Raw genomic sequence first — 13,423 nt, 5'->3', positions numbered from 1 at the left:
TTCATTGGTTGCCTATATGGTGACTGGATGTCCAGCTGTTTCCTGTGAGCTGACATTAATGAAAAAAGTTAAAGATGAAAAAAAAAATCCTGCAATCCGCGGAAGCATCACTGCTGCCTCTCTTTAAGTCTAGTATGCTTACATGCAATTTATAAAAATCTAAAAATCTTTCAAGTTGATTTTAAAGACCCCCTCAAATGAAAATTGTGTTATTGTGTTTTTAACATGCATTTGTGGCACTTTTCTGATGATGGACGACATATATTTAGAAAATTTAACTAAAAAGTGCATTTCTAAGTATTTCTTTTTTCAGGAGTAAATGGAAAAATTAAAGCAATATTGGAGCTATTCAGTCGTACAGTTTTGAGCCCAGGTCAGATAAGCAAAACAAAGACATCAGAGTGAATCAGAATGGAGTGGAGCTGAAAGTTTATGGCCTGCTGATTGTAGCTTATATAATCTTTCTGAAACAGCATTTTTTTTTGTCTGATTCAAAATACTCAGAAATGCAATTTCAAGCATTATTTTCTCTATATACTCCCTCCATCATCAGAAAATGCCACAAGAAGATGTTAAAAACACCAAAACCACGAATTTCATTGGACAAGGTCTTTAACTTTACATTAACTCTTTACTAATCTATTTACTAATAAAAATAAGACTTTTTCAGAATTTTGTCTTTTACTTTTATGCCTAATGTTTTACAGCCCAAAACTGTTTTAACATGTATTTTATTTTTAGGGTCAACCCAAAAATGCATTTTTAATGGGGGGCAGAATACTTTGGAGGGGTGGCAAATGATAACAATAGAGTGTTAGGTCATTACAAATGAAAGGAACAAAAATATATATTCCACTCAGTTTTATTGTTGTTACTGGTATTATTATTAAGACAGCAAGTCTTTTAACTTAAGTGTTATTAATTACTTATCCTTACAGAAGCTTGTATTGATGATTTCCTAGTCTTTGTCAATTTTGATACTAATATTAACTCAAATGTCTAATAGTGCTGTATGCGATGGAGATGTCAATTTCCATGCGGGAACCTCCCAAAGGGATAAATAAAGTTGTTTATCCTATCCTATCCTAACATTTAGGGGGGATAGCTGGGGGGTGCCCCCCTCCCTGTATAACTGCGTCCTGCTAAACCAAATCAGATCAATACAGCATCACAATGTTTTAACTGCTCGAATTGCCTGAAGTACACATTTATCAAAACGTTGGTCCTTATAGAGTTTAATGGACAGAAACTCACTGCACATGAATTGTGGGAAAGCTGTTTATCTATGGGATTATCTAGGATGCTCAGGGGTGAGAAGGTCAGAGGGCATTCATTGCTAATCATCTGCTCATGCTCCCCATCTCTGACTGGCTCAGTGGGTAAAGATGATCCTCACCAAATGCACACATCATCAGGGCACAACAAAGCGCACAGATATGGCGGATACATCTGCCCTCTGAACTCACTGACAGATTACTTAAAGACTGTATGCTGTGAACTTTGACTACAGGGTGGCTGGAACAACAGAGTCCATATGTGTTTTAGTATATCTTTGAACAACATTCCAGAAAATAACAAAGATGGATTTGCTAGTGTTAACAAAATATGCGGGACACATTGTCTGGCATTAAGATCTTACATTTTTCAGTGCAGAACAATGGAGCGTTTATTGCAAACAGTAATGTTCTCAGAGGGGTGCAATACAAATGGAGTTTTCCGTGAAAACGTGTCTCTAAAATACTTCCAACATTCCAGTTTACATGACATATTAACCTGATGTTTGTCTGTCAACAGGTGTTGAATCTCTTTCTGGCGCTGCTGCTCAGCTCCTTCAGCTCCGACAACCTCTCTGCTCCAGACGAGGATGGGGATTTGAACAACATTCAGATTGCCATCGCCCGCATCAATTCTGGCATCTCTTGGCTCTTCAGGAACATCATTGGTTTCTTTAACCGCAGCCTCAGGGGTGAAAAAAATAAGACCAAAGAAGCCAATGAGAGCATCAAGGTGGCGGTAAATCATACGGAAAGCAATGGAGGAATTTACGGAGAGAAGTACATCACTCCAGACGAAGACAGTTACATTACCAACCCAAACCTGACGGTCATGGTTCCCATCGCACCTGGGGAGTCAGATGTGGAGTTTCTTGAAGAGGAGGAGAACTCCGAGTCATCAGACGATGAAGAGAAGGCAGTAAGTCTGACTTATTAGTTTAATTTGATTATAAATTAACAACTTTAAGGATTATTCATGACAAATAACATCTTCATCGCGTGTACAGTTTTTTTTCAGGGTCATTTTAAAATTAACTTGCTAATGAAAAACATTTGATGATAGATAAAGAAGAAAACCATCATGCGTATGTCTATAAATTAACCACAGATTATTAGTGACCGTGGAGTGTCTGAATAAAATATTTATGAATTTGCAAAAATATTTAGGATCAGTGAGTTAATCTTTAATTAAATTTTGGAAAGTCATATTGGAATTAATAAGTCAAACATTCCAATTCAGGTCAAATCTATTTTGGAATTAAATATTGTTTCAAATGCACTAGATGTTTTGGTAAAAGATAATTTAAAAGAAAAAGTAGGCTTTACTATGTGTTTTAAAAGGTATTTTAAAATGACAAAATAAGTCCTGTTGATTCAGATGTACATATGTTTGAGTCAGGATCCGCTACATTTTTAAATGTTGCTGGTTCTCTGATTGTTGATGTCACAACAGATCTACTTCTAGAGTGTTTGACTGAGAAACATCATCTGGAGGTCAGAAAGATGCTTCCAAATTTCTATTTATACTAATCCCAGTAAAAAAATCCATCGATTCACTGTGACTTTTAATGCTTTGAAACCCAAAAATGAGCACCAAATTAGGTTGATCCCATTTGTTTTTATTGTTTGAAATGCTTTTGGGGACCTGGTTGCTAAAGTAAATTAACTAGTAACCTCTTGACTACCAGAGATTTTTTTCTTTTTTAAAATAAATCAAAAGATGATCTTAGTGGGACTTTAAACATTAATTGTGTTAAAAACCCTTCAGTTCCTGTAGGGAGGATTTGGATTCATTTTTTCTTAGTCCACCAAAACTATATTTCCCAGAGCCCCACCTCTTCACATTTGGTATCATGAAAAAGTCCCAAATGTTCTCTGTAGAAATAAAGGAGTTATTTCAGTAGTATGCAGTGCTTTTCAAACGGTGAAATGTCTTATACAGAGGACAGATTTGCATTGTTAAAAGTCAGGAGGTTTAGGGGTTTAATACAATAAACCTACACCCCCCGCCTCTAAATGTTAATTTTTTTGCCAAAAACAAAAACTAAAAGAAAAGTTAAGTGTCACCCTATAAACAAATTAGTTAAAATATAATTTAAAATGTTTAAAATGTATAAATGAATAAAACTTACCCTTTACACAACAATTTTTCTTTTTTTTTGCCTAAACCTGATAAAAAAGTATTTTTCTTATTATTTTATGTTAAAATAAACTTCAAGTAAACTTAATTTCACATTATTTTTATTTTTCTACAAAATCTTTAAATATATTGAATGGAATAATTCTGACCAATCAGACATGTTGAATATTCGATTCAATTCAATTTTTTTATAAAGCCCAATTTTAACAGCAATAGTCATCTCAATGGGCTTCATAGCGGTAATTGTGTAATTAACATGAATAATAAAGAACATAAAGTCATAGATTTCAATAGCTGATTGCTATTGAATACTTGGGGATATGTGATTCTATCCTCTATAACTTATTTTTTATTCCTTTAACAACTATGGAAAAATGGCTCTATTTCTTTTTAGAGACAAGTCTGTTGTCGTAAATAAATTAGCTAAAGAAAGTAGATGAAAAGCTTGAATAAATAATGCTAACTCCTGTAATGGATAAACTAAGACTGGGAAAATTTTATAGCTGAACAAAGTAGTATAACTGAACTTGACCGACCTATTTTTATAGAAGACCTTTCAGCTCTTCTCCAAGAGAAGAACTGAAAAATACTTTTATGCTGAATAAATGATTATTGGTAAGTTATATGTTGGACGTAAAACACTTTTAAGGTAGTTTTTGTTTCACAAGATCAGTGGCCTTATGGTAGAGTGTTCTTTGATTAAATTGCCATTGAAAGATGAATGACAGTTACTCCTCTCTTCTTGTATCACCATTTCTTGAGATAAGCAGATACATGAATATTAAATTCAACAAAAAAACTGCAGGATGGAAATCTGGTACAGATTTTGAAATTTACTGTGCCTATTAGAAAGATTTAGAGGCGATGTGAACAGAACACCCAGTGAGTCAGGCGTTTGCTGGAGGTTGAGTCGCTTTGTCCTGTCTGTCTGGCAGACAGACAGCAGCAGGCCAGATGTGGAGCCACGCCATGCAGAGCAGATTAAAGTGGCACAGCTGAGCAGCCTGCTGGCGGTGGCGTTCTCTTCTTCTCTCTCCATCCTGCGTTCCTCAGCACATCCCCATCCATCAACCTTCTGTCAACTTATCAGGACTTTAGCAGCTGCTTATTTTTATGCTCAGATCTTCAAACAGGCAAACATTTTGTGAAACGTTTAATTACTCGATTATCATTTTATTCTAGGGGTGTGATGATTCATACGATTTGATCCGATTCACTGACCTAAAATTAATCCAGTGTGGATCCAACCAGTGTGACTCAGAGAGAAATACCAGGATACTGAAAAGTGCAGATGACGTTTTCCAAATTCCTAGTGTTTCTTGCAAGATACTCAAGTGTAAATTAAATGTGTCCACACAAACAAACAAGTTAGCAAGAGTTAACGGCCAATCCATTCATATTTTAGTTTCATAAAGTTCAGCCCACTGTTGTTTTTCCACATCAGAATAATACAAATTAAACATTATAAGAACATTATGGTATGGTAACATGTCACAAGTGTTTCCACACGTTGGACTGTAATGATAAACTGATTATTTTTTGCTGACATCACGTGTGTGCTGTCCGCTGTGAGGCACCCTACTGTACATTAAAATGGTATTTTCCAACATCAATATACTTGATTAAGTATTTTATTCATTTTACATTGTGCATTTGATTTGCATTTTGTTCACTTTATAGCTGGTGAAGCTGGTGACACCTCTGAGCCTTGGGTTTACCCCGGAATACAATTTATATCGGTTATAAAGGTTTAAGTCTGCACCTCTGTCACTCAAATCATGTGAAATATGTTGCCTTTGTAAAGCACATAAATCTCATCAAAACTGTATTCAAGCACAGATGAGATTATAAAGCAATAAAGATGAGCATAGGTAAGCCCACCTCGCCAGAATAAACCTTTCTCGGCTCACTCAGGGAGGAAACCTTTTATCTGCTCTGCCTATGCTCATGGTGACAAGCATGTCGAGCATTTAGTGTCTGCGATTTATCTTCTAAAATCCCTAAAACGGATTGTTTGCATGCACAGGACATTGGTTATGTTAGGAATGCCATCTGTTTATTGACAGCGAGATTTCACCTCCTAGGAGAAGATTAGCTTGTCAGAGGGCAGTACGGTGGATTTAAGGAAACCTGGAGAGGAGGCAGATGACCTGTCGGAACTGTCTGAGGACAGCATGGAGCCGGAGGATTGCTTCCCTCAGTGTGAGCATAATGTCATCATACTAAGCACCTATTCTGATGAAATAAGTGTTTTTGGTGTTTTTAACATGTTTTTGTGGCATTTTTCTCATGTTGGAGGACCTATATAAAGAAATTTGAGATTAAAATAGGATTTCTGAGTATTTCTTTATTGAAATCATCGTGAATCAGGAGCAGACAAAAAAATGCAATTGGAAAAACAGCGTATTTGTGATGTAGAAGATACGCTGGGCAGTCACAAGCTCCCTGCTCTGAGCTCTGAGCAAAGGGGAAGGAAAGATGGGGCGGGGTTGCTCTGCACCAACGACCCCACCCACAACCAAGAGACTAATTTCTAATGAACTACTGCCGCTCTGCAGTAACTATGTCCTAGAAAACGACAAAGGTTTTTTGATTTTAGCTAACAACAACATATTCATAATGAAATGAATTTTAAAATCACTGGGAATAATTTTAAAATAGATCAAAAGATGATTGGAGTGGGTCTTAAAAGTGATCATATAATGTACATCGGGGAAAATTACCCACAGGCTTTGACAGACTTTGAAAAATCTGAAGAAGAACGCCAAAAACAAGAGCTTTACCTCAGATTATAAAGGCCCAGTCAAAAAATATTGTTAAGACTGTTCAAGTTTAGCTTATTTGGAATCTGTGAATAATTCCGTACTCACTTTAAAGAACATGGCAGCAGTTTTTAGGTTCATCAGTTGCAAATAAACAAATCAACTATGGATCTACCAAAGCATTGACTATACAAGAACTGGACCAAGTGAGTGTGATGTCACCTATTGGACATTCAGATGCCGCCATGTATTAGCAAGCAGAGTCAACATTTCTCTCATCAATCAAGAGTTAGCTCGTTCGAAGTCCACATCCCGTCCACTTGAAAGCGGGCTCCGGAGAATGTGTCATTAAAACATTTTAAACGTTCAATTTGGGACTGGAGGGCTCCACATACTTAATAGAAGCATCTGATTGGTCAGTTTATAACTTGAATAACTTGCACTAAAGAAAAAATATCATGAAAACAATTAGGTCTATCAAGAACAAGTTAAAAGGTAGCAGAGCAAGAAAGAATTATTTTGACCAATAGAATGACTAAATAATATCTGTTTATTTCTCAGTAGAAGTCTGTGGGATTTTGGCTTCTTGGAGCCAGTGGGTACTTCCTGTTTGGAACGCCAGGGGGAGAAGTCACTCAGTCCAATAGCAACCACAACTAGAAACTTTATTAACATTCTGCAGAACAATTAACTTAAAACACCATCAAAACGAAGGGAGAAAGAAAAAGTATTAACCTGTTGTGGTGCCACAACAGAAATCAGACCTTAACTATGTACAAATGTTGTTAAACATTGAAAATTGAACCCGCAAATGAATTCAGACAAAATGTAAATAACTTGCAACCAAATTCTAAAAGGCGGATCTAAATTTCTTCTCAATTATACATGGGGTTTAATTAACCTCTTAAGAATTATACAGAATTGTTTTTATGTGTTATATCAGCTTCTCCATTTTCATCCCCTTTTGGCAAATTTTATTTTGGAACAATGTCATCTTGTCCTTAACCTAAAGTTACACGTCCTTTATAACAGCACTGGACTATTCATTTAAATCAATAAAATAATAAATCACATACTGAGTGCACATGTGACTTTTTGTATGAGTAGAAATTGTAAGCAACAACTACATTAAAAGTCCTTTTTATATATGTTAATACCTGATTAATGCTATGTTGTGGTTTGTTGTCCTTTTTTGTCAGTCTGTCTGAGGCACTGTCAGTGCTGCAACATTGACATCAGCACCGGTCTGGGCCTGGCTTGGTGGAGGCTGAGGAAGACCTGCTACCAGATTGTGGAACACAGCTGGTTTGAGACGTTTATCATCTTCATGATTCTTCTCAGCAGTGGTGCTTTGGTAAGACGGCTAAACATGTTACCAAAACTTAATACCATTTTAAGGTTAAACTTGTTTGGCTTATTTTTTTTTACTACTGAAACGCAAAAATAAGAAAGTATAATAATCCCTTACTCCTGAATTTTTTTCCAGTTACAATAAAAAATATATTCTTCAGTTGTTTTTCGATTGCGTTTAATGGACACTCTGGATGGAACAGGACCATTGCAGCAAAGTGAATTATAGCTATGATACAATAAAAAATTACAAACAGTTCAGGATGTTATTTTAAGTTTAGTCCAATTCAATCTACATTTTTATTTATTTTTTATTCTGTGATGTCAAAGGAAGCCTGGACTTGATAAGCAATAAATTGTGAAGTTTCAGCTAGCTTAAAAATTGTTTCTTAAACCCAACAAAACCAGAGAAAAAAACATAGCTAAAGAGATGTAAATCAAGTTAACAATTGCAAGAACAGTCTAACAAAACACAGGTAGAATGAATCTATAATAATGAAAGAAGCTTGGTACATCATGGACGTGTCGGCATAAAGAAATGCCTCTAGGCCAACTTCACAAAAAAACTGTTTTGTACAGACCTGGGGCAGCTGGGGGTTATTTGTAGAAATGAAATTGAAGGAAATATGCAAAGCAGATGTAACTTTTAGTTGGTTTCTTATGTAATTAGTATTATATGATTATCTTTGAGACTCTACCTGAGGTTTGCAAGAGGACCTGGCTGCAGACATCAACATCCTAAACCGGAGGTCCTCAACTGCGACTAGAAGTACCCCCCATATCACCCGAAATTTTTATTTTATTTTAACTGGTGACCCAAACAGTTATGGTTTTTCCTGTTTTAAGCTTTCATACATTTTTTTTTTTTACAATTATGAACACTTTTGGAATAGGGTTATGGTGAGGCTAATGGTTTGGGTAAATTGTACAATTAATAAATAATTTCAGTGTCATTTTGTCTGCAGCCAGGTCCCTCTCAAAGTTTGGGCTTTCACTTTTTCTCTTGGGGCCCACATACACCTCATGTAAAAAAATCATTTTTCCTCTTTTGTTGTCTAATTTAGCATGTTATCCCCAATCAGATATATGTTTGTATCACAGTTTCTCCTGCAAAGCTTTTTACTTTTTTAGAACTATCAAACTTAAAGAGAACCGACACAGGCTTGATATACCTGAGAGGAAGAACTTTGAAGGAAGGAAGAAACAAACTAAACTTTTTGGAAATTTCCCAACAAATGCAGTTTTCAATTGGTTGCAAACTGTCACAATGAGGAGCTTTATTTTAAGTGAATGCTTTAAGGAATTAGTTTTGATTAAAAAGATTAGAAGTATAAATATTGTATATAAGTTTCTAGTTTAAAGTTCTTTTTTTAAAATTAATCAAAATATTAAATCTGACGACTGATGGTGACTTGGTGTTCTTCTGCAGGCATTTGAAGATATCTACATCGAGAGGAGGAAAGTTATAAAAGTGATCCTGGAATATGCTGACAAAGTCTTCTCTTACATATTTGTGCTGGAAATGTTCCTCAAGTGGATTGCTTACGGTTTCAAGAAATATTTTACCAACTATTGGTGCTGGCTCGACTTTCTGATCGTGGACGTGAGTTAACATTTTACTGCCTTTGTGACTTTATACCAAGCTGGTGAGAGCAGCATATGAATCAAAAATAGCATGCTGAGATTTCAGGTGAAAATTTGAAGTTGGCCTCGTTGCAATAGTGTTGCTCGTATTTGTGTAATTTAAAATGTATTTACTTTTTAAGGAAACCTGACACTTTATGCATTTAAATACACATTTCCAGCCTTTGTCAACCCAGATTTAACTAAAAAATGAACACATTATAAGCATCTTAATAAAGCTTAAAATATTATGAGGTTATGAATCATGCTTTAAAACATTTGCTGTGTCATAAGGGTGGATTCATATCAAAGCTGATTGGCACAATGGGGGCAAACCTTTGACTTCCAGACTGAAGTACATTAAAAAAAGTAAACTGCCGTTAAGTCTGGACAGCCTTCTTTTAAGTGCTGTCTGATCATTTCGACAATTGATCTTTCTTGGTCAATTTAAAATGACCCCTCTTCTTTGGAAAAGTGTAAAACTCCTGTCCTTGTGTCCTTATGTCCTTCAAAGTGCACGACGTTTTAGTTACCCAAGAGACCTCCTGAACAAAACATGCAATTTGAAGAAAAATACAGGAGCCTTGTAACTAATCAGTGCACCTGCTTTTATTTAAAGTACATTTCTGCCTAATTCTACAGACAGTTGTTGTGTGTCATCTGCTCCAAAATTATGTTGATTCCCATATTTAGATAAAAATTGTGCTTTTAACATGTGGCATTTTTCTTTCAATGCGGGACATTTATGAAGAAAATTAAGCTTAAAATTACATTTTTCGTTCCCCCCCCCCAAATTATTATGAATTAGGAGCAAACGAAAAAAAAGTTGTTTGAAAAAGAGCTTACTTGTGATATACACTAGTAGTTCTAGCGTGACATACAGGCCAAAGTCTCCCTGCTCTGGTCTATTCTGATCCATCAACTTGCAAAAAATAGATGTACGTCTTCATTTTCCTTGTCGGAGCAAGCATCTGGCACAAAACTGTACGGCTGGAAAGCTCCAATATTGATTAGGTTTGGGGTCTAAGGGACTGTAAGCTAGCGAGAGAGCATGTAAAAAGAGAGCTCAGTTATGGGTGACGGGAAGTGGGGAGGAGGGGGGGAGGAGGGGTTGCTCCATGCCAACAGTCCCACCCAACTCAGAGACAAATTTTTACTGCTACTCAAAAAACGGTTTCCTAGAAAATGACACACAGTAAAAAAAAAAAAAAAACTGGCAAATTGGTGTAACTATGATTAAGGAAACACTGGAAATGCTTTAGAAATCGATCTAAAGATGATTGGTTTGGGACTTTAAGAAGCGAGTCTGGATCAGTGCCTCATCTATCCACGTAGAGTCAAGCAGATATTTCGTCGTTCTGACCTTTCGTGCTGCACCTCCAATTCATCTCTGAGACAACTTCTGGAGGAACATCAGAAAAATATAATGAAATATTATTCCTTTACATAAAACACAAAGGGCAGGAAAATGACGCCTTAGAACCAAACAGCACTGTTAAAGGGACTTGGGCACGGATGTACACATTTTTGTGTGTATAAAAAAGAAAGTGAATATGCAATATGGTAGGACTGAATTGTGTTATTATTTGTTTTTAAGCTTCAAATTTTGAACAAACCCTTAATTTTACAGTAACATTACTAGACAGATTTTTTTTAACCATTAGATGGACTTTCTTGTTCTGACTTCTGGCCACTTTTGCAGAGGCTTGGGCTCCGTCAAGTGGAGAAAAGCCAGTTCTAAAGTTTATTTTATCAGATAATCTACTTTGTTATGACATCTACGCCAAGCAAAGGAAACTTTAGAAACACAAGAGTGAAAGCCCAATACTTTTTTTCATATTCTTGTCAAAAAACTGTGCAGATTTTTGCCGTCTTGTGAGCATCACACTAGTTTTAGAGCAAAAGGGGGTGTGGCTCTATAGCTTGCAGACACCCAAAGTGGCCTGGGTGTGCGGCCCATGGTCTGACTTGACCTCTGGTTTCACCTGCTGTTACACAGATTTCTACAGATCGAGCTATTGTTAGGGTAAGTTGTAGTTAGAGGGCCCCAGGTGAGTATTTTTTAGGATCTGCATCACAACAGTTTCTGTGTTTCTTCACTTGTAAGTCTGTCCTTCGATATGAAAAGCCACCGTTTTGTGATACACAACCACATTCAGCATGAAATAAATGAAAACAAAGGACTGAGTTCCTATTTTTGTTTTGTTAGTCTGCAGCTTTCCTTTGAATCCACAAGACCTTGGCTTTTATATCCGAAACAAATACTGAACCATACGCTTTAAAAACTATCTAGAGAAGATCCAATGTAAAGTAGACTCAATTGACGAGAAGTACTGCTGAGTGGGTATTTTAACTCTTGTTTCACTTTGCAAATGTATTGTTATCATGCATGTCTGTTTTGTTTTCTGTTATTTTTTACTGCAATGTTATACATGTTTATTGTACTTACAATCATAGCAATTACAAGTCTCTCTTCTCTGTCTACATTCTGTTTGTATAATATATATGTCTGTCTGTAACCTTGTGGAGCCAATGATAACTATAATCTAAAAATAATATAATGTTGAGAATTTCTGAGTATCTTCTTTAGATATATTGGACACATAGTTAAATAGACTTTTATAAAGAAATGGAGGACACTGGGCCTGGATGCCTTAAATCAACTAAGACATTGCATCCATTGGTTTTGAATTGGCAAATAAATTTGGCAAAGATTGTTCTTTATAAAACTCACTCTATTTGATATATATGCATATTTATATGCATATATAGCTGAAAATGCATGAATACGATTTGTCTATGTGTGCATACATGTCAGTGTTTTGCCATAAATCACAGCATGATCTTTCCTCTGTTTATCATTTAAGCCACGCCCCATTCATTCATAGTCTTCATTCAAGGGTCATTCAACAGCGGAATACCATTTCGCTTTGTCTGTTTTGGATCAAAAATAGAGTGGAAGTCTAAATTTGCTAAAAAGATGACACAAAAAATCCAAATGCAAACAAATCTTGAAATTTAGCTGAAGTGTTCCAAACTGTGGAATGTCCCAAAGTGCAAAATTTATCTAAACATGGCTCTTTAAATGTATTTACTCTTTAAATTACTTTTCTTTCAAAATGTTCTTTGGTATATTTTCACAATAACTGTGAAATCACTGAGGCTATGTGTTGTCAAGTGACTTCTCTGATTGTTTTATTTGTCTTTTTCCTTCAAGGTGTCCTTGATAAGCCTGGTGGCAAACTCTCTGGGGTATTCTGACTTTGCTGCCATCAAATCCTTGAGGACCCTCAGGGCTTTAAGACCTCTCAGAGCTCTGTCAAGATTTGAGGGCATGAGGGTAAGAAGTTAAACTGCTCTGATATCACTCCATCCATGCCAACCCTCACATCAAAGTTCACAGATCAACTGCCTTTCAATTCACTACAGATATTCCCCTAAGATAAATTAAAAACATGTCTTTAAAATATGTTTGTTCTTTTTTTACTGGAGAAGCCTCCATGTTCGAGAGCTAAGAAGCTTTCTAAAACTAGTGCTCTGGATTTCAAGTGAGATTTTCGAGAACGCTGCAGAAGGTCAAGTTCCAAGTTCCGTGATTGGAGAAAGGTAGTTTGTCCTTTCTGGATGGGTGGAGTACTCTTGCCCCAGGTGGAGGAATTTAAGTAGAGTATCTTGGGGTCTTGTTCACAAGTGACGGATGATCAGAACATCCGCTGTTATGCGATTGCTGTGCCGGTCTAGAATGCAAAGTTCTCAATTTGCTGGTTGATCTTCATTCCAAAACTCACTTATGGTCATGGCCCTCCGAATTATGACCAAAAAAACATGGTCCTGAATACAAGCGTCTAAAAGCAGGGAAAGGAGAATGTGGAGGAAGACCACCACAGTTTTGAAATAACTTTCAAACATCTAAGATTTACAGCTGTCAATGTAGTCATTGTTTAATAAGTCTTTTATGGCTTGTTTCCTTTTTTGTTTTCTCGTTAGGTGGTTGTCAATGCTCTAATAGGAGCCATACCTTCCATCATGAATGTGCTGCTCGTCTGTCTGATCTTCTGGCTTATCTTCAGCATCATGGGGGTTAACCTGTTTGCTGGCAAGTTTGGAAAGTGCGTGAACCGAACGGGCTTCATCCACAGCATCACCATAGTGAACAACAAGTCTGACTGTCTAGCCATGAATGACACTCAGTTCTACTGGACCACAGTTAAGGTTAACTTTGACAATGTGGGACTTGGATATCTTTCCCTTTTGCAAGTGGTGAGTTTACCTTA

At 36.3% G+C, this 13,423-nt stretch overlaps 1 protein-coding gene across 2 annotated transcripts in view; it reads left to right on the top strand.

The window, feature by feature from the left end:
- LOC101159774 (sodium channel protein type 5 subunit alpha) overlaps positions 1-13,423 on the top strand; it is a 40,902-nt gene that overhangs the window by 20,775 nt on the left and 6,704 nt on the right. For both annotated transcript variants that reach the window (XM_023965178.2, XM_078935480.1), the window contains 7 exons: positions 1,795-2,193; positions 5,499-5,616; positions 7,376-7,530; positions 8,956-9,129; positions 11,149-11,175; positions 12,367-12,489; positions 13,137-13,409. In XM_023965178.2, the coding sequence (XP_023820946.1) occupies positions 1,795-2,193; positions 5,499-5,616; positions 7,376-7,530; positions 8,956-9,129; positions 11,149-11,175; positions 12,367-12,489; positions 13,137-13,409 (1,269 nt within the window). The remainder of the gene's footprint in view (positions 1-1,794; positions 2,194-5,498; positions 5,617-7,375; positions 7,531-8,955; positions 9,130-11,148; positions 11,176-12,366; positions 12,490-13,136; positions 13,410-13,423) is intronic.

This window comes from Oryzias latipes, chromosome 17 (assembly GCF_053564925.1).
Source record: "Oryzias latipes strain Hd-rR chromosome 17, Olatipes_Hd-rR_3.1".
NCBI lineage: Eukaryota > Metazoa > Chordata > Actinopteri > Beloniformes > Adrianichthyidae > Oryzias > Oryzias latipes.
The sequence above is the reverse complement of the archived record's forward strand: the minus strand, read 5'-3'. Positions and strand labels throughout refer to the sequence as shown.